The sequence below is a fragment of the Blennius ocellaris genome (genome assembly GCF_963422515.1).
Source record: "Blennius ocellaris genome assembly, chromosome: 5".
In the NCBI taxonomy this organism is placed as follows: Eukaryota; Metazoa; Chordata; class Actinopteri; order Blenniiformes; family Blenniidae; genus Blennius; species Blennius ocellaris.
The window spans coordinates 25803666-25825228 of NC_137654.1; the positions used below are offsets into that span (position 1 = coordinate 25803666).

The following is a 21563-nucleotide window of genomic DNA, read 5'->3' on the forward strand; positions in this document are numbered from 1 at the left end:
CTCTCTGCTGACTTGTTTACCCCTCAGGGCTCAGCCAAAGGGGCTGCTGTCAGGGGCCACAGAATAGCACAGGAAAGGCCTGGGACAGACAGTCTCCTCTCCTCTCCTCTGTCTCACTACTCAGCCATCTGAAAGTAGCTATGCTATGATTGTGTGTGTGTGTGTGTGTGTGTGTGTGTGTGTGTGTGTGTGTGTGTGTGTGTGTGTGTGTGTGTGTGTGTGTGTGTGTGTGTGTGTGTGTGTGTGTGTGTGTGTGTGTGTGTGTGTGTGTGTGTGTGTGTGTGTGTGTGTGCGTTTGCGCCTACAGAGTCAAGTTTCAGTGACAACTGAGCCACCTGAGGTTTGACCTTGCCAGGTGCTGCCTACTAGAAAGAGGGAAAGATTCGATGAGTGACAGGAAGCGAAAAACCCATGACATGTTCAATCGACAGACAATGTGGGAAGTTTGGTTTCTTTTGTAATTCTCATTAAAGCTTAACTGCAAATGTGGTCAAATTTAAAATTCCATTTTTTTTTTTTTGGGTGAAAGCTACTGCAGCCTCCATAAGTCAGATGTTTATTTATGCTTCTGGATACTTAGATAATGAGATTCCACTTGATTCAAACAGCCATGCATTAATAAGTATATGAATTATTTACTGAATAAATGGATGACTTAAAAAGACTTCATACAAAGTCTTGAGAAAGCTCAGCGACAGCTATTTCTTCTTTCTTTTGCTCTTTTTCTCGGTCCACCTCATTTTTTTTCCCTCCCTTCTTTTGCCTCTGACTTCAGACAAGGCTCTGACTCTAACAACAACTGGGGTCAATTTCCATACACTTCCAGGGGGCTGCTACTGCTGTGAAAGAGTGTGTGAGAGTGGAAAAGGAGTGGGGGTGTGCGTATGTGTGTGTGTGTGAGAGCATGGCATGGTGGGAGAAGTGTAGACGGAGCTAAGCCAGATATGACAGTGGAAAAACAATCAACACTATGAGACGAGCTGAAGCAATCCCATGAACAGCCTCACTGTGTTCTTTTGGGAAGCCGTTTGAGATTGGTTGTGACATATTTTCTATTTTTTTGTTTGTTCATCCTCCTGCTTTTTGTTCCTCTTTGCTGCCTCTTGGGGAGGGGAGTCATCTGTCTTCATTAATCGTGAAGACACCAGCATTTCAGTGGCCGTCATGCACACTGGCTGAGCTTTAATGAAGACAGATGCCCTGTCAGTGAAGGCTGAGGCCAGAGGGGACTCCAGCCAGCCCAGCCTGCTGCTCTGCTGAGCTAGGGGAGCCCTGATGATAACAAGATGAGATTTGTTTATTTAATCAATCAGGCTTCTATGGCCTTTCCTTTTAACCCATTCACACACATGCACACATTAAAAAAAAATAGGCCTCTGGATTCCAGAGGTACATTTTTCTTTTTAGTCTTTGTTCCCCAAAATCAAAGAAGGACAAAAAAAAAGTCCAGAGAAGCTGCCCTGAGGGTGCAGGAGCCGGGACTAACAGAGCAGACTAAAGTGGAGGCTGGTGTGGTGTACTGTTTCAAGCCCTCTGTGCCCAATAACCTTTGTAAACAAGGCCACCCTATCCCTGCACGAGGAGCCATAATGCCTCTCTTTACGGAAGCAGTTGCCCCTCATTGTCCTCATCAATGAAGCTGATGAATTGATGTTTGAGTCTGATATCTCATTAGGCCTGCCCAGCTGCACAACAGAGAGACCTGTCTGGCTTCTGATGCCACTCTCACACAAGCAGTGCACACTAAAATAACCTGTGTGTTTGTAAAGAGAATTACCTGGCCCTGACATACTATTTAACAATACATTACCCAGGGCGAATGGTTTTAATGGAAAATTTACACATTCACTTGTATTTTAGAAGATTGAAGTCTTAACCGAGCCAGTTTTCCTCAGATAAATTGGAAAAAAAGCAACAAAAACAATGTTTGTCCTCCTGGATCGGCCACCAAATGAGTGTATCGTATTGTCTCTGCAGTAAATCTCCTGTGGTGATAAGTGTCACTTCTGCTGGCTGTTAGCCAGGGACAATTGGAGGACTTAAAAGTGTGTGGTCAGTTTTCCTGTTTTTTTGTTCACCAGTGGGAGACCTCAATGTCAGAGGTTAGTGAGAGGCTACAGCCTGGCCAATGTCGCATCTCCTGCATGTGTGGTGGCCTTGTCGGCTTGCTGAAAAGGAGACCCCTTTCAACCAGCTTGGCTTGTGTAATGCTCTTAAGTGCCTTATGCCATGGTGCGGGTATACATCTGAGCTGCCCTACACGTAAAGGGTAATGGACACTGATTTAGTCATACGTCAATGAGAACTGAATTAGTCAACGGCCGAGGAAGCCATTTGAGAGAGCCTGTGCAGACCAATCCCCTCTCTGTCAATGTTCATTTGTTTAGAAAAATGAGGCAATTACAATTAGGAGTTCTCCAGGGTCACAAGAAGGGAAAAGTGTGTTTTTCTCACTAAAACACACTGGTAGCTCCAGGTTTTTGAGCCCAGTTTGGATATTAATTGTGATTTTCACAAGTGATACACACAAGAGCCTGACACCACAGTAACAAATTGCCAGAGTAATTTGTCACTATGTGTGTAGTGACACACACACACACACACACACACACACACACACACACACACACACACACACACACACACACACACACACACACACACACACACACACACACACACACACACACACACACACACACACACACACACACACACACACACACACGTCTCTTTGTTTTGCCTTAATGTGCTGTTCAAATGTGAATCGAGGAGCTAATTGAAATGGGGGTATATATCTCTGCAGCATTGGCAGAGAATTAAGAGCTTCCTGTGACCGCTGGCACATTCTGGCCCGATCATTTTCTCCCTGATAGAAGTCTGCAGTTATTTCATTATAATTACAAAAGATTCAATTAAAAGATTAGAATGCCTGAGGGGGCAGGACTGGGAATGGATAGTGGTATCTTGGTTAGGGGGTGGTGTGCATGTGGGAGAATGAAGGAGACCTCAAGCACCATGGTTGCTGTTCTAATGAGAAATTGTTCCTTGTGTCGTATAGGTATAAATCTTGCTGATCACTTTGAGATTATATCAAAACAATGTGTGCTGAAGTTTAAACGCTTACGCTGGTCCAAGGTCATTGAGACGTAATTGATATGACTGAGGGAATAACCTTCACTTTTCACTCAACAGAGGAACTAAAAACAGTGTTTGGAAAAAGTGAGACGAGTCTATTTTTTTTTCTTTCAATCTCCAAACCTCACTGTTGTTTATCTTTAAAAAAAAAAAAAAAAAAAAAAGAAGAAAGTACAGCTGCAACAGCATTGTAGTGTTTTAAAAGAGTGTTTTCTTTACTTAGAAGTACTGATTGTATTGCATAATAAAACATTTTTTTTTGTGCCGACAGACTTTTTATGTGCAGTGAACAAAGCTGATTCCTAATTTTTCCCCCTAAATTATTAAATGTATGACATTGCATCAATGTCACAGTATACTACTATATAACTTTTTTTTTTTTTTTTTTTAATGGATTCAGGAAAAAAATTCCTCTCCCTCTACTCTGTACCTTGGTTGTAAAATCATCTCAATCCAGAAAACCTAAAACGTTATTTATTGTACTGCTTAAACATGATTTGTCCACTTTAATTCCATCTCATTTTTTATGATGACAGCGACCATGTTCCGGCCTCCTTCCAAAAGAAAGCTTAATCACAATGGAATGTCCTGGTGAAAATGGTAATATATGATTAAAAAGAGTAGACATTATAGGTTTGAGTTTGCAATATAAGACCAACTTGTGCACAGTATCACAGCACCTTGTTCACAGATCTCGCTCAGCCCTGCAGGAATAGCTGAACCCATTAAAAGGTGGTGTGCTGACTATAAATAAACTGATTCAGTCATAGCAGTTGCTTAAACTTTCTTCCACAAGCCTCCTTTCATGTGTGGTTTTTGCTTATGCATTAGAAAAAGAGAGTGTCAGCTTGAGCCTGTGTGTGTGTGGGATCTGTATGTGAACTCCTATATGCCAATGTATGTAGTGTTTACATGTCTGTTTGGTTGACGTTGGGCACCCAGACTGCTGTGTCAAATCCAAAGACAGACAATGTGCCAGCCTGGATTCCTCAAGCCTGTGTTGGAATCCAGCTCAGCTCTAATAGCAGTTTATAGCCCCTCAGCAGCGTCAGTCACACCACTGTAAATAAAACTCATCAGCCTGCCATGCAGCGACTGAATCTGTCCCCTCAGCCTGGCTGTCTGTGTTTTCCTTCTCCTCCTGAGTGAATTTCTTTGTTAGCATTTGACAAGTTGTCGAACAAGGAATCCGAATCACTTGTTATTGGTCCCCGGCATAATCAAAGTGGCTGTGAATGAGGCAACTAAAGCCAGCGGCCTGCCTCTCTGTATAAACGCTAACTGAGCTGAAAATGTGGGACATTTGTGAGTCTTTCATAAGAGCCTGCTGGTCACAGAAGTATTGTGGCTGCCCACCCTAACACCCATGTATGGCTGCTGCTATTGTAGCTGTTTGCTGAGAACAGCTCTGTCTGCCAAACACATTTTCTCTTGTACAAAGGCGTGGGCAATTGGGAAAACTATGTGCGAATGTGCATGCGCTGTACTGATGCATTCACCTGAGAGAGGCTTTATTGTCCCATTGTTGAGCGTGTGATGCAGCCCTGCACGTGTATATTTGCTAATAGCATATATAGGTGCATGTGCATGTCAGTCTGGAGCCGTGCGTGAGCTGCATGTGGAGAGTAAGGTTCTGTTACCACCGTGTTATTGACTGACGGCTTGGCTCGAGTGTTGCTATGGTGGACTCGGTGTTATGAGAAGCAAAATGCCTCAGACAGGGAACCCAGACGAGCCTGACTGTCCTCCCTCCGTGTGTGTGTGTGTTAGTGAATGGGTTTGTGTTTACGCAGCCGACAGTGTTTGGCAGGGAGTGGTGAGCGGCCCGTGTAGTTTAGCCATTATCTGGGCCCACGGGTGGAGAGTGATGGAAGAGGAGTTTTGAGAGGAAGGAGGGGACGACTGAGGGAAAGGAGGCCAATTGGCATTGTTTTCCCTCTGACATTAGTCAAATTCTGCCAATGTGCGGATGTGCAACTGCCATGACCATCTTTCTAGGAGTGATGCATGAGTTCATTTGTATATACTTGCATTAGTTCATTTGTTTTTTGTGTCCACATGCCCATTTCCGTGTGTGTATACTTTGCCTGTGTGATCTCTGAGGAGGAACAGGTGTGTGTGTACTGAAATGCTTGTAACTTTGTGCGGAACTGATGGTTGACGGCTTCTTACAGTGGAGAAGATGAATGCCGACGGAAGAAAAAAAAAAAAAAAAAAAAAAAACGAGTCCATGTTTATGTTTGTATGCGCTCATTAAAACCAGGTTACTTGGAGCGATTAGGTTAAGGCAGGAAACGGTAGAATGTGTTTGCATCTTGACAACTTTACTCGCAGCTGGTCAGTAATCAGGTTTTTCTCCATCCTGCTGTCAGGACTCTCAGGCCATACGTTTTTTTTTTCCTTTTTTCCGTTCGCTGTGCGCATGTGTCCACAACAGTCATCTGCTTTAGAGATTGTTTATTTTATTTTTCCGTTTCTGTTTTAGCCTGATTTGGGATTTATTTATCTTGGATGAAGGGATAGATGGCTCTTTTCTTTCATCACTCTTCATCGTTCTCACAAGAATACTTTCTCTGTACTGGCTTTTTTGGCTTGCACGGATACAAGTAAGACACATTTGCTAAGGTATGTTAATAGCTATGAGGGAAGAGGGCTTCCAGGAGGAAAATAAATAGTTAAATTACATTTTGATGCCAACAAACTGGAACATTTTAAAGTCGTGTATCCGCTGTAACGTGTCATGTGAGTGATGGAGTTGTGGCTACCCTGTCCAGTCATTAGGCCTGCATTTAGCTGCTCCTGCTCCTCTGTATGAATGTCTGACAGTTTCCAAATTAGACATAGAGACACACAAACAGACATAGGCACAACCAGTTAGTCAGGAAACACCTCAGCAAATTAGTTAAGGGCTATTGTCAGTGATTTATGCCTTGTTTGGGACTGTTGAATGCCATCAGGTTACACTATTGATTGTATAGCTGACTGAATCGGCTAACTTTTTTTGGAGGATGTGTTAGTCATCCCACAATGGTTATATGTCAAAGTGTCAAAACATGACATTACTGCCTCATTTATTACCCTTATGTGGAGTTTCCTCTTCTGACATCTGTACAAACAGCCACAGAAGGAAATGAATCAGGGTATGGCTCCGTCTCATTTCTGCACTGATGGACTCCGCCCTGACGCAAAGTTGGGCAACCTGTTGGTGGTTGGTTGCCAAGCAAAAGTGAAAAACTCTCGATATGCATCACTACCCACTCAACAACTCAAAGCAGAAGTTTCTCAGGGTAATTTGTAAAACTGATATTACCACAGTTCTGTGTGCCAGTTTTAGGGTATTGCCAGTGTTTCCAAAATCACCACTTACTTGAACTTTTATTCACTCACACCAGGAAGTGATGTTTGGCTGCTCTGCTGTTATTGATCTTGCGTACTTTCCTCTGCAATTTAGTTTTTATGAGCCTGCAGAGCCCTCCTGAATGACTGCATTAATGTAGCAGAGCCATCAACAAAGGCAGACAGTTAAACTTAGAGCGCTTTAATGAATCCCTGAGCTGCCGCTAGGCAAAGAAGGTTTATGCAGTGTGTACAAAGTTTTTGGCATGCAAATTTGCATGTTGAGTGGGAGAGAAATGTGCACTACAACCTGTGGGTATACTTGTTCCACTCAATTGTAGGTTTGCCTTTGCACGTGTTGGTTTCTGGTGCTTCCCCAATGTGCCAGAGTGAATACTACTGTTGTTGTTTACGTTATCCTCCTTTCCCCTCACTTCCTCTCGCAGAGCGGGGCTGCAGCCTCGGCCAGGCTACTTCTACTTTTGTAGGTTTCTATTGTTGTGGGGAGGAAGCAATAGCAATTGAACGAGCTCTCGTGGCCTTGCCAGAGACAGACAGGTGAGAGCCAGGGCTACAGATGGCGAGAGGAAGTCTGGGAGGACGAGAAACAACCCGAGGATCAAAGACTCAGGGTTTCCCTCGATGACGGCTCTCTCCCCTCTCCTCTCTCCTCACCTCGGCTGCCTGCTCTCTGTCTGCTTCCTCGCCTGCCCGTGACTTGTCCTGACTACTTGACATGATCAATGGCCCAAGCCTGTGCCGGATTGCCAGGTTTAGGTTCACTCTCCAGTCACTGGAGGTGAGCTGTGTTTCTCCCCGTCTTCTGGTGGGCAGATGAAGTGTCAGCTGGAGCTCACTGCGGGAATTGGGAGGGGGGCTCGTTTTTTTTTTTTCCACAGATCTGCACTTGAACTCACTGATTTTTCCTGCAATGGTCATAAAAGCCTACTGACTGAGCTCCTTTATATTATATTTTCCCCTCCGTTTCTTATACCTCCTTCATCAGGTTTTACACAAGGACATTTGAAGGAAACTTGAGTTCACGGGGGACACGCAGTTTACTGGACAAGTTTGTCCGTTTGAAGCCAACTTGTGTGTTTCTTGACGGGGTTGTGTGGTGTAGGAAAAGGGGGGTGCAAGCTGCCAAATGTTGGCTTGGCTGACTCCATCAAGAAAATATCAAAAGGCCCTTTATGAGGTGCTGTAAAGAAGAAAGGGTGTTTTGAGAGCACCACCAGACTGCAAGGGTAATTCCACTTTTTAAATGTGCCCCGAGGATACATGCTTGTCCCACCTGCTGCCTTTCCTGGTCCGGTCTACCCGTACACTTTACATTATGAGGTGTGTGTGTGTGTGTGTGTGTGTGTGTGTGTGTGTGTGTGTGTGTGTGTGTGTGTGTGTGTGTGTGTGTGTGTGTGTGTGTGTGTGTGTGTGTGTGTGTGTGTGTGTGTGTGTACACTGTGCTACAGTGTCATTTTCTAACTGTGGGAGGGAAAACATTTTTGTCTTGCGTGTCTGCCACAGATCGAAAGTGTCCATCGTGAATGTGTTTCATGACTTTCTGCTGGTTCTAACAGGAGGGTGAAAATTCCTGGAGGAGTGTGTTTGAGTCTTAATGTCTTGCCAGCTTTGGGTTATATTCAGCGCTCCAACCGGAGCCTGGTAGGCGCCCGAGTTTTCTCGTACACCTTGTTTCAAACGAGTGGTTGCTTAGCGGGGCCTCTTTACAGGCATGCGAGTGAGCATGTCTGTCCGTAGGAGCTCAGGTAATGAGCTTTCTAACAGCTGTTGAAAGGCGTTGCTGCAGCTCAGCACCTTTAATAAAGCACCCCCCCCCCCCCCCTCTTCCTTGTCAACACACTCAGAAATTCCTCCCAGTGTTTCTTTCTTTATTTCTTTCTCCTGCCATACCATTGTGAGTGCTTGTGTAACTCACACAATAGGGACTGGGTAGACCTCCCACTTGAATGCTGCAGGTGACTCAACCAATGTGCAACTGAGCTTGCACAGAGTAGCAGTATTATTTGACCTCTGGGATATGAGAGCACATGCAAGAAGGTGCAACAGTATGGGACACAAAGAAGTGGCCACAAAAGCAGTGACGGAGATCCTCCGGAAAGACTGGTACTGAAAAGAGGAAGGAAACGCGCCTGTTGTGTGGGACCTCGTAGCAGAAGCCTCCGAGTGATGGCAGGAAGATGTGGGCAGAGAAACCGAGAGAAGAGTGACGTGTGCTGGCACCACTGACAGGGGCGTGGTACTTTCTTTTCCTCTTTCACGAAGCCTACTTCTTCATGGAAATCTGTCGGTGTGCCGATGGTCACTCTGTCAGCTCCCCCACGGCGCAGCAGCCTCTGTCACGGTGTAGAGGGCCAAGCGCACCCTCAAAGGCCCCACCTAGTGTGCCAGCAATTCTCCCGGCCCACTGTTCACCATCCTCTCTCAATCTGCTGTCCTTCTGCCACTACTGTCTGCCCAGTACCCACCCCTCTTTTCACAGCGAGCCCTCCTGTGTGCCCCTCTCTCCCAAAGTCTCACACTCTTTTTCGTGCTCAGTGTGTCCGACAAGAGCACGCAAGCTTTGCAGCCTGGTTAATGAAGGTAAAGTTGAAGACAAAGGCTCGGCATGCCCCTGCTTGCAACGTAACACAAACGGCAACAAAGAAAGAAAAAAAAACATCAACAGAATGAACCACACACTCACTCACTAACTCACTCACTCACAGGAGGATATTTTAATGGGGAACACGAGAGCTGGTGCACTGTTACAAGTAGTTCCGTATTTGCAAGTGAAATATAGGCTGGATAAATGGACAGACTGAAGAAGAGCAACAGCACCACTGTAGTCTCACACAAAAATGGCACTAACACAAAAAATATGTTTGTACAGTATATACCTACAGATTCCTATTGGTCTTGATTGTGTGCTCTCCTCAGGAGGAAGCACCTACTGCTTTCAGTCTCTCATGGTAAAGCTTGACCTCAGGAAGAGTGTCTCACTGAGCATTCAATCACCCAGACGAGTCACGTAGACAAAATCTGCAGTCCTGTTGTGAAAGAATAGTTGTTACACTGCCAGAATGTCATATGCTGCTCAGTTAAAGGAGTGTGTTGCAACACAAAGCAGGAGCTGCAGAGTCATGTCTTTACTCACATACATTAGAAGCACTCCCATTTCCAGTTGACAGAACAGCAGGCAGCTTCGCCTGAAAGTTCCTTGTTTTTCCATTTTATCATTTTTTCCTCTCTTCTCCTCTATTGTATCTGTTTGATCCTAGAGGGACGTTGATTGGCCCCGTTGACTTGACCTAGAATTTAATGCAATTGACCTAGTTGAAGTCACCTTCAGCTGAACAGCTATTTCTGGCCCATGCAGTTACATTTCACATCTAATGAGGTTGTAGCGAATGATGTGCTGCACATCCCGCTCAGGCTGAAACCTTTCAGTGTAATGTTTGTTGGGGGGGGGGGGGGGGGGGGGGGGGGTTGTGTGGGTGTATGTCCTTATGTGTGTATATTGTGGCTACTGAATGGTATCTGTGTGGGTATGAGTCCTGAGGATTAGGCCTGGTCAGTGCAGCTGGGCCATTTGTGCACAGAGAGCATTGCAACAAGGGATTAGGGAGTAAACTGATACTGAGCAGGAAGCGAACAGGCTACTGATAACTTAACTATCCTTTCTTCTTGACTCTCTTGTCCTCGTCTCCTCCCCCAACAACAGCAGCCACCCACCTATCCCCGTACTCTCATCTGTCCGTCATCAGCTCACAGGCCGCGGCCAGCAGATTGTCATGCAAATGGTGCCCTGGGCCTCAAAGCGCTGATAAGGAGGGCCTCTCATTTCACAGGGCTTTGTTTTCTAAACAGTGATGAGCTGAGTTGAAGGGACTGGGAAAAGGGGGCTCCTGGTGGCTGCCTGAATGGGCCCTCTCACTGTGGCGCCCTGGGGTAAGTGGTGCAGGCGATTTGGATGGAGAATGCTGAATGAGGAAAAGTCTGGGAGGCGGGTTCAGGAGTCATGTTCTCTGGTAGAAACCTTGTTCGGTGTGTTGACAGAGGCTTGTGAATTTTGTCCATCGCCGCTGTCAGAGTTTTCTCCAGAATGGACTTTCTCTATTTTGCCCCGCTTTCTTTATCCATTTAGACAGTGTCAGTCAGTGTTCGTTGCTTGACGCCACATATGGTTTGTCCTCTTCTAAGAGGTTGTCAGCGCTTGGTCTGGAGCCTCATTTGCTGCTGTTATTGCATAAACACAGTGGTTCATGGCACGTTCAGAGGGTTTCTGCTCTCCCTTTGACCCCACAGTTTTGTTACTTTCTGGCCAAGGAGATATGAGAACTGCTGCAGAAAACATTCAGTGGGTGTAAACTTCAGGTTCTAGATTGATTTGCACATTTGGCTTCGGGATTGAAAAAAAAAAAAAAAAAACTAATGGAAAACATCTTTGCCTCCAGCAAAGTGAGACTTTCAAAGGAGGAATTTCAATGCGGATTCTGAAGAGTCAAATATAAAAAAAATACATATGAAAAACAGATGTTTGACCAGCAGGCAACAAATGAAAAATGTCTGACATATTTCTGTTACTGTCATTAATGAGCAGGCCAGTCAGAGCGGAGGGGGCAGAGGTGGCGGTAATGGTCAACTTGGTCTTGAACAAGATTTGCCCTCAGGAGCAACTGTGTCCTCTCCTCTCCCTTTCCCCCCTCTGCCCCTTTCTCTGTTTTCTATCAAATTCCTCCTTTTACGCCCCCTTTTTCTTCTTTTTGAAGTCTCCCAACTCTTGTAAAAAGCCAAGCTGGTGGTTTTTGCCTCAGCCTTGGGTGTGAGAGAGGGAAGGAGGGGGGCATTGTAGGTTAAGTTTAGGCAAGCCCTCTGTGCTTTCCATTGAAGGTGCTAGGGGGAGGTGGGGGCTGTAAAAGTTTGAATTTTAAAGCCTCCCTGTTTTTTATTTTATGATTGGCTTTTTTTTATGGGCTGGGAGCTACAGCTGGTGGTGTGAATAGCTGCCCAAGGTGACCGAGTCCCAATAAAGTGCAGGCCAGCCGGGCTGGGGCCTCCAGTCCAGCCATGAGACTGCCTTTATAGGCCGCCTTACGAGCCTAGGCCTCTGTTAAAACCTGGCAGGGCTGCACTGAGGAATTTAGGGCCAGGAAACAAGAGAAAAATAGGGTTTGTGTGTCAGGGGGTGGTGGGATGCAGAGTTGGAGGGGGTCGAAGTTAAGGGGTGACCAAGGGTGAAAGTGTGTGTAAGTGTGTATGTATGTGTGAGGGAGGGAGGTGGGGGGCAGCACATGTGTGTCTGTGATTTTGTGCAGGCGAGCATGTGTGACGAGGGTCTGGTCCTATATGTCTGCAGCAGCTTAAGTTTCTCAGGGGAAGTATGGAATCCATACTCTGCACACTCCAGCATTCAAAAGGGCCTATACGGGGTCCACTTTGGAATATAATGAAGTGTAATGTACCATAGCAAGTATGCGACTGGAAAAACGCGCTGACGTCACAGCCATAGCCGAGTTTTGAAAGGTAGAAACGGAGCCTTACATCAGCTCCGCGTGCCTCAGCGTTTGTCATGTGGCTGCGCTGTGCTCACAAGCTGTCCATATGCCTGGTTGTCTGCCTGAGGAATGAGGAAGAGCCAGCTTTCGCTCTTGGTGTTCAACAGCTCACTCTGTTGCTTCTTCTTCAGGGAACCTGTCGGTCAGGTGGCCACGCAAATCAAATGACAAAACTGGGTGGAAAAAAAACAACTGCTCTCATCCATCATATTCCACGTGAATGGAGTTGAACACACTCTGTCCACATCTCAGTCAGCAGTGTATGTGAGGAATGTATAAACTGAACAGTAGCGGTGTGGGACAAGGATTTGTGACAATTTGTAAGCTCATGTGCTGTGTTGTCTCTTTCTTTTTCTCTCTGAACAGCGGTGGAGACACAGAGTACCAGCTCGGAGGAGATGGTACCCAGTTCTCCATCTCCACCTCCCCCACCCCGCATATACAAGCCCTGTTTCGTGTGCCAGGATAAGTCCTCAGGGTACCACTACGGGGTCAGTTCCTGCGAGGGATGCAAGGTGAGAAGAACCAGCCAGAAGCTTTTGAGCTCCGTGTTCCCTGAGATTTATTAGATGCATCCATTAAAAATGCATAGAAAATGCAGGATTGCACGACTGCGATTCAATTAAAAAGTAAAAAGCCCTGCAGGCAATGTGTTGCACGCAGGAGAAACATAGTTAAGTGTGGAAATTGATTCATCATCATCATCATCAAGGAGCCCATAGAAACGTAAAATTGCGGGACTTTCATTCAGCTTGGAGGAGGTGAAAGATGGGCGACTTTGAGACAGAAACAGTTAAATGTCACGTCCTCTATTTGATAATGATATTACTCTCTCTCTGCCCCTCCGTCTCACCCTCTCCCCTTTTGTCTCTTGCTTCCTGATGCTCCAGGGCTTCTTCCGTCGCAGTATCCAGAAGAACATGGTGTACACCTGCCACCGAGACAAGAACTGTCAGATTAACAAGGTCACACGCAACCGCTGCCAGTACTGCAGGCTTCAGAAGTGCTTCGAGGTCGGCATGTCCAAGGAAGGTGAGCCCTCAGGCAGATAAAGATGCAATTTAAAAACACAAACCATCTATTATTTCCACGCCCAGGATCATGTTAGTCTTCAGACAAAAGGACTGCAGATTTAAGATTCTGTAATGAGCCTATTACTGTTTAGTCAGAGAGGCTGGGAAAGTGTTCAGCCGGAGCAGATGATGAGCCTACGAGGAGTGGTGATCTGGGCGAGGCCGGGCACTGTCCCAATCATGTGACTGATGGCTGTGCAAAATGAATCTGACTTCCTGTTTTACCACAAAAACCTCACCCTTCTAGCCAGACAAGACACTGCTTCCATTCATAAAGACAACACATGGAAAAGATGATTTAAATTATTTTGTTAAATCTGCCAGTACTGTTTTGCTGGCAGAATTTGTGCCGAGTAGAGAATTGGAAAAAAAACCAAACAAACTGATGCCCTTTTGGTTCGACCTTGTGTGCAGATCGCTTGTGTGTAAGTGGCACAGTGTCTTGCCCTTCAACAGATCCTGTGGGACATGTATGTGGGTGTAATGTTTGTGTGGGATGTGTGTTAAGACCGGGATCACATTGTGCCTTTGCTATTACTGGATATCCTGAGAGGAAGGAAAGTATGGGAGGAGGAGGAGGTGGAGGAGGAGAAGAGGGAGAGGAGGGCGAGAGCTTGACGGGCTCATGTGCACTGGTCAAGTGGATAGAGAGATTGACAAGGAAGCAAGCAGGTGATCATACGGAGGCATATGTTTATGCAGGTAGGAGACATGGGTTCTGGCAACTCCATTCAAATGCAACATGGTGTTGAAAAACAAAATCCTGTCACGTTGAGCAGAAATCAGCCTTCTGTAGGTGATCTCAGAAAGGTTTTTTTTGTTTTTTTTACTAACTGCTGTGTTTCAATATTGTTTTTCAGCGGTGCGTAATGACAGAAACAAGAAGAAGAAGGACGTGAAGGAGGAGGTGGTGCTTCCCGAGAGCTACGAGCTGAGCGGAGAGCTCGAGGAGCTGGTCAATAAAGTCAGCAAAGCTCACCAAGAAACCTTCCCGTCACTTTGCCAACTGGGCAAATACACCACCGTAAGAGACACACACACACACACACACACACACACACACACACACACACACACACACACACACACACACACACACACACACACACACACACACACACACACACACACACACACACACACACACACACACACACACACACACACACACACACACACACACACACACACACACACACACACACACTTGTGAAACTCCGCTCTGCACCCACGCTGTGTATGGCAACATTGTTGGAACTATGCCGTCACAGCGCTCCCGGATTGCATGCAAAGACGTAAATTCACCGTAGCTTTCCCAACATAGTGGTGGCTTAACTAATTCAGTTCCCCATTAAGCCATCTGTGTGGCCTCTGAATGATTGATGCAACATGTAAATGGATGTCTTTTTTTCCTTGATTGATGTAAAATGGAAATGTATTGTGAGTGTCAGACACACTGGTCCAAACAGGCATTGCACAACTCGTCTGGTTAGACATTGCGCAGCTGAAAGGTGTTTTTGTGTGTGTGTGTTCAGAACTCCAGCTCAGACCACCGTGTCCAGCTGGATCTGGGACTATGGGACAAGTTCAGTGAGCTCTCCACCAAATGCATCATCAAGATTGTTGAGTTTGCCAAGCGGCTGCCGGGTTTCACCACCCTCACCATTGCTGACCAAATCACTCTGCTCAAGTCGGCCTGCCTGGACATACTGGTGAGGAGCCACTGGCTTTTATTTGATTTTCAACTCGATCTACTAAGTAAATGAGACTTTAAATGTCTAAACTGAGACGAGAGTACACTGGCATCTGGTGGCCAGAGGTGGAAGCACAGAAAGATTTTTTTCAGATCATTTTAAGTACTGATATACAGCAAAGGCAGCCGCCTTTTTAATTCAATATCACCTGTACATCGCATGTTGCTTATTGTTCACAAAATTGTGCATGCCTTTCTTCTTTCTCCTCATAGATGCTGAGAATCTGCACACGCTACACACCGGAACAAGACACTATGACTTTCTCAGACGGCCTGACTCTCAACCGCACTCAGATGCACAATGCAGGATTTGGACCTCTCACGGACTTGGTGTTTGCCTTTGCTGGCCAGCTACTTCCTCTGGAGATGGACGACACAGAAACTGGCCTCCTTAGCGCCATCTGCCTCATTTGTGGAGGTACGACAACTTCTAATAGTATTTTTTTTTTAAGGGGTACCAAAACTCCGGTAAAGAAGCTGTGCATTTCTGGTTTTAAAATGTATATATTTTCTGTGTTCTTCACCAGACCGCATGGATCTAGAAGAGCCCCAGAAAGTGGACAAGCTGCAGGAGCCTCTGCTCGAAGCTCTCAAGATCTACGCTCGACGCCGCCGCCCCAACAAACCTCATATGTTCCCTCGTATGCTGATGAAGATCACAGATCTAAGAGGAATTAGTACAAAGGGTCAGTACAACTTTTTTTTTTTGTGTCAAGTTCAGTTTGTGATGAGCAAAGCACTTTTCAGCATTTGAAAATCTCATAGTTTCTCTTTTAGATTCTCTACTGTGTTTTCTGCGGGCAAGGCAACTTTTTGTGTATTACACAATTTTAGAATAAAGCAATTCAGTTATGGGCAGCAACCACTGCAGAAGCAGAAGAAGATGATGTGCAGAGAATGCAAGAATGTGCAGGCTGACTGTACATGTGTGTGAGTGTGTATATGTATAAATGTAAACCTAGATTTTAATGTGCATGTATGTTTTTTGGGTTGATAATGATACAAAAGAATTATATTGATGAAACACCTGCTTATCAGTATTTTTATTTTAATTGCTTGAATGAATGTCATGCTATGCAATCTATATCTGATTAATTTGTTATTCTTCCTGTTTGCATTTAAATGTCGAACTTGTAAAAGACAGATTTTATTTTTTATAATCTGATATGGAAGCAACAATACTGTTTATTTATTATTTTGTGGGATAGGGTGGGAAACTTTTTTCTTTTCTTTTTCAGATATGGGTGTGTGTGGGATATTGGATTTGAGATCAACATTATATTTCTTGTTTCTAGGTGCAGAAAGAGCTATCACGCTGAAGATGGAGATCCCGGGGCCAATGCCTCCTCTGATCAGGGAGATGCTGGAGAACCCGGAGGCCTTCGACGACCAAACGGAGTCCAACGACAGCCCGCCGCCTCCGCCCCCGCCGCTGCCGCCTCCCCCGCCCGCCGTGGTGGTGAAGCAAGAGGCCGAGGACGAGGACGAGAGCTGGGCGACGGAGAACGGCAGTGAGCCGTCGCCAGAGGAGGAGGACGAAGACGATGACGACGACGTTGGGGACGAAGAGCGAGACAGAGGCTCAGACAGTGACGGCGAGTCCTGGGGGGTTCTGGATAATGTAGACGGCTCAAGGAAAGGCCTCGTCGGGAGGGCGCAGTAAAAAGACATTCGACACCGAAACACATTCAAGCACATACAGTTTTTACAAATACAGAAAACACACAATCATACAACACAACCTCATTCACTCCTCCACCTCATGAAAATGCTGGCCTTCACACCCCCCCCCCCCCCCTCCAATTCTCTCTCTCCTTACTGCACATCATTGTGTCCTCCTCAGCGGAGCACAGCAGAGCCTTAAGTGTACAGACACTTTTAACTCAGGCCACATGGTCCATGACAAGTGAACTGCAGAGAGTCAAGAGAGACGACTGTAACGTGTATGAACTCACGGCGAAGCCGCCACGGGACTTGACGTGACAAAAAGAACATAACCTCTTTGAGAAAGCTAAATGTTTCTCTGTTTTTCCCACTATTGTTGTTTATATCTGAATAGGGGAAGGTCCAAGCCGATGCCAGAACTGAACAGTTGGTTCGGATGGATCACAACAAGCACATTTCTCAAAACAAAGCAAGAGTATGCTACAGGGCAAACCAAAATGAGTATGCTAATCTTTTGTTTTTGTGGTTATTGCTTTTGATTATTGTTTTTTCTCCTTTTTTCAGTTTATGAATAAGTCCATACATATCTATATCCCATTATATTTTGTCCTTTATTTGTTATTCTGGTTTTATATATGAACTCTTTTTAGATGTTTTTGTTTTGTTTTGTTTTCTCTTTGAAGAGCTTTCCTGAGAAGATATTCATAAGGAAAGAAGGGTAAATCAGAACTGGCTGGGTCTTCCTTATCAGCTACATATGCTTAGCTCGGGCTTCTTTGAGCACTTTGGCTCACTGTGGATGTCAGTGATAATCAACCCAGAAGACTATTGTTATGTTGCAGTGACTTAATCAGTTTCTGTTATCAGGGAATTGGCATTATTCTGTTTTGCTGTCATTGCAGCCAACATATGCTGTCAATGCAGGAAGCAAGTAACTTTGTGCCAAAGTTAGGAAAAGTCATCTTTGGAGCACTTGTTTGACTACTGGCAGGGACTCCAGCTTCAATCCAGTAATCCTCATGGCAGAGTGCTCAGTCACACGTGCTCTAAAAACACACCTGTAGTCTCACGCACAGTGTGAAAGAAAGCATAGGACAAAAAGACACACACACACACACACACACTCATTTTCAACTCTATGCTCCGTGGTAGCAGATGTGCCAGAACAGAGATTTACACTTGACCGTATATGTAGCACTTTTGTGATCCTCTATTCAAGCAAGGCACATCTCATTTGTTAAGAGTGGAGCTACTGCCATTTGGCATATTTCTCTGTGAGCATGTCGGTACTGATGACAGTACGGACATGTTGAATACAATCAACCTCTGAGCACTCCCGGATGATGTCAGTAGATCAATCCACCGTTCAACACAGGCAGAAACATCCACACATAGTAGAGTCGCATGCATCCGTAAAATTATTAAAGACATATGCAAGCCGAAAGCAGGAATCCTTATGGAAGACATTTTGGAATCAGACTCAGGGCTTTTCAGTAAGGACCAAACCCTAGCTGCTTTCAGGCACGCTAGAAACAGGCAATATTTATATGTGTGTTCATGACTATGTGTGGATTCTCAACCCCTCTGTGTGTACATAGAAGGTGAAAAGTCTGAAAATAGCATGGATGCCAGTCTTGAGTTTCCAGATCGTGAGACGGACTATTGTCGTCTTCATCATCATCATCATCATCATCATAAACAACAACACTGCCCCGCCTGTGTTCGTGTTGGCATCCATGGAAACTGCCTTCTCATCGCGAAAAGCCATTATTTCATCTTGTCCTCTTGTGTATATTCTCACTTCTTTACCAAGAAGAAAGGAGGTTCATGTGTTCTCGTGTATCATTTCTTTATTGCCAAAATGTCACAGTGGGTGATCAGCTGGGGATACTCCGCTGAATTACAGTACAGAGGTTTTCTTTCTCTCTCTCTCTCTCTCTCGCTCTCTCTCTCGCTCTCTGTCTTTGAAGCAATATGGACGTTCTTTCTGTAGCAGTGAGAGGAGCCATCTTCTCAGCATGGGCAGGTCTCTTCATTTGTGTGTATGCGTGCGTGCGTGTGAGAGTGAGTGAGTGAGTGAATGAATGAATGAATGCTCGGACATATTTTCAGTTGTCAGGTGGATGTCCTCAGCATGGTGCTGTCACACAAACGCTCTCGTGTGGTGACCTCATCTTTTCTCTCTCTGCTGGGCTGTCATGTTAGTGATGGTCATGCGGGCTGAACGTTGAGATTATGTTGTCTGATGTTATTTTGTTTTTGTTTTTTTCAACCTCGCCAAGGTGTTGTCTACCTTCTGTTTATGTCAACTCTTGTCATACAAAAAAAAAAGCCATATAAACAGTAAGAGGCACAATAAACTACTTTTGTGAGATTGTTGGGTGATTTATTACATTAAGTCTTTTATGCGCTATATTCTTGTGTTCATTTGTCAGTGCAATATTTAGGTACGAAATATAATCTGGTCAGTGGGATGCTTTTGCTCAGCATGACTTTTTTTTCCATTTTGAGAAAGAATTATGATATTAAAACTATTGTTTTGGTCTAATTAAAATATGAAATAAGCTATAATGCAGACTGTACGCATAGACTAGATTAATTAATTTTAAATAATCTAAATAGGATTCCAAAAGCTAGAATTTTATTTTATATCATGGAAAAAACAAGGTTGTGAGTTCATGTTCATGAGCCCTTCTGTGTGGAGTTTGCACGTTCTTCACATGTGTACACGAGTTTCCCCCCAAAGTCCAAAAACATGCATGCGAGGTTAATTGGGAGTTGTGTGGCGTTGAAGCCCTTGGATTTGGTGGTCTCACCCCTTCACTCTGATCCAGATGAGTTGATGTTCATTCCCAGCTTGTGCCAGTGGAGGGAGCTCCTGCACTGTGACTGCAGGGTGGTCTGCATGCAGCAGTGTGGAAGTGTGGAACTGCATGCAGGAGAAGCAGCAGGGTCTGTTGGGTCATGGGTGCAGAGCCCAATAAATCACAGCCTCCTGCTGAACAAGGACATCAGATAAAGGTCTATTTCTAAGATTTGTTCACTCTGCAGTTAGTGGGGCGCAGGTGGCGGCATAAAAAGTCATCACACTATTACTCTTTTCCCCTAGTTTTTTTGTCTTGCAGTGATCTAACAGGAAAGAGGTAAATCTATGATGATTTATTTGTTAAGTTGTTGTAAAGAGCTAATGGCATAAAACTGCGTGCGAGGAGACTATACCTGATGCATAACAAGTGGAAACAGATAAAAAATGCAAATCAAATACTTTTCAGTAAGTACAGTATTTCAGACACCTCACATAACACATAAATCTGATATCTGAAACTATTGTAACTTTGATACTTCCAGTTTACGAGCTGAATAAATTAAGACTTTTCGAGTAATTTCTAGTTCTGCAAAAACATTTCTCCCTTTTATATGTCTTTTAGGAGAAACAATTGATCATTAAAAATGGCATTTAAATGAACATAGATGTGAAGACAAACCAGGGAAAATAAAAGAGATACTTTCAATCACTAAGTGGTATCATGTGGGCTCAGATTATACTGGACCGGTGAGGTATTTAAACTTGTGGAGAGGGGTCTCTTTAATCCAAAACTTGGTAATGATGAATGACATATTGAAGGAGGTTGGACTTTTGCCCCTCGCCAACATCATACAGTAGATATATAAAAAACCCAAACACAGTGGTGCACACTTAATTTAAAGCAAGTAAACAACATTTTTTTTATACAGATTGGTTTTTTGAAGATAACAAAAAATCAAGAGTTATCTGTATGTCAGGGTTATAATGCTTATCTTGGCCGCATCACAGTCGCATACAACATCACATCCTTTTGATTAAGCAGGATTCCTCCATATAAAGCCCCATTCACCGTATTTGTCTCTTTTCAGTGTTACAAAGTGTGGCATACTGACACCTCACCTTGATTTTATTAATACAGAACCAAAGAGAGCGAGAGAATAAGAGGGCGGTAATAAACAGAGATGAGATTCTATCAGTTATATGATTGCTTTAATTAACTATCATTAAAGACAGATCAATAACACCAGAGTGAAATTAAAATAAGGCCCATACATTATACACTATTTTACAAGGAACAATCAAATTGCCTCATATAGTGAACCCTGCAAGGTGTTACCATGGAAACCCATGGGAGGGTTTGGGTGAGCTTGGGGGAATTTAAAGGAGCCAAGTAGGATTTCTATACACTCATCTTTGCACTTTAGTGATGCTTGATTAAGTAATTACTTGAGATGGGAATACTTATTCAGTGGAAATGAAAAGGGGTGGGAATGTGACACCTGAAGGTACAAATGCACAATGAATTAATAAAGAGTAAAAAAAGTCTCCATTGTAATATTCATCCTGCCATGGGACATCAATTATTCACAAAAATAGTAAAGAATCCATAAAAGTAGGTCATGGGTGCAGCATACCAAGGAAAGTCATTTGAATATTTAAACCCAGAGAGAGAACAGGTGTTATGTTGAGTTTTGCATGAATTGCATCCTTTTGTGGTAGCACGTGCTGCCAGAGATATTTAATATTCATGGCAACTGTTAGCTGTATAAATTCTACACAAAGTCAAGTATAGTCTGTGCAAAACATCTTTTGATTGGTTAAATAGAATAAGGGAATGCATTTTTTTTTTTTGGGGGGGGGGCTTCTTTCACTTCACACTCCAGTCAAAAAGTTTCACCGAATTTCCAAATTAATTGTAGACATTGAAAATCATACTGTCATACTATATGATATCTTGGCTGATTGAACGATTCTACGCAAATTTAGATAACTCCAACTGTCCCCTCATTTTTACAAAACACACACCCAGTTTGCACTTAGCAGTCCTCATTGAAATCCAGTATTTATAACTGCACGCACTCAATTGAAGAAGCTGCAGGGAGGATCCAATTCTCATCAGTCATGCAGAACTCAGCATGGCATTGGATACACAGCCGAGGTTGGCCTGAACGTGAGCGGGCTGCAGCAGAATGCCCGGCCAGAGCACCGGAGAGATAATGAGCAAGCAGAGGCTGCAG

At 44.4% G+C, this 21563-nt stretch overlaps 1 protein-coding gene across 3 annotated transcripts in view; it reads left to right on the plus strand.

The window, feature by feature from the left end:
* The window catches only part of rarga (retinoic acid receptor gamma a), a 43073-nt gene extending 24179 nt beyond the window's left edge, over positions 1-18894 (plus strand). For all 3 annotated transcript variants that reach the window (XM_080496302.1, XM_080496301.1, XM_080496303.1), the window contains 7 exons: positions 12396-12544; positions 12920-13061; positions 13963-14126; positions 14638-14814; positions 15069-15273; positions 15383-15541; positions 16151-18894. In XM_080496302.1, the coding sequence (XP_080352428.1) occupies positions 12396-12544; positions 12920-13061; positions 13963-14126; positions 14638-14814; positions 15069-15273; positions 15383-15541; positions 16151-16518 (1364 nt within the window). In that variant the 3' untranslated portion in view covers positions 16519-18894. The remainder of the gene's footprint in view (positions 1-12395; positions 12545-12919; positions 13062-13962; positions 14127-14637; positions 14815-15068; positions 15274-15382; positions 15542-16150) is intronic.
* Positions 18895-21563: the final 2669 nt, after the last annotated feature.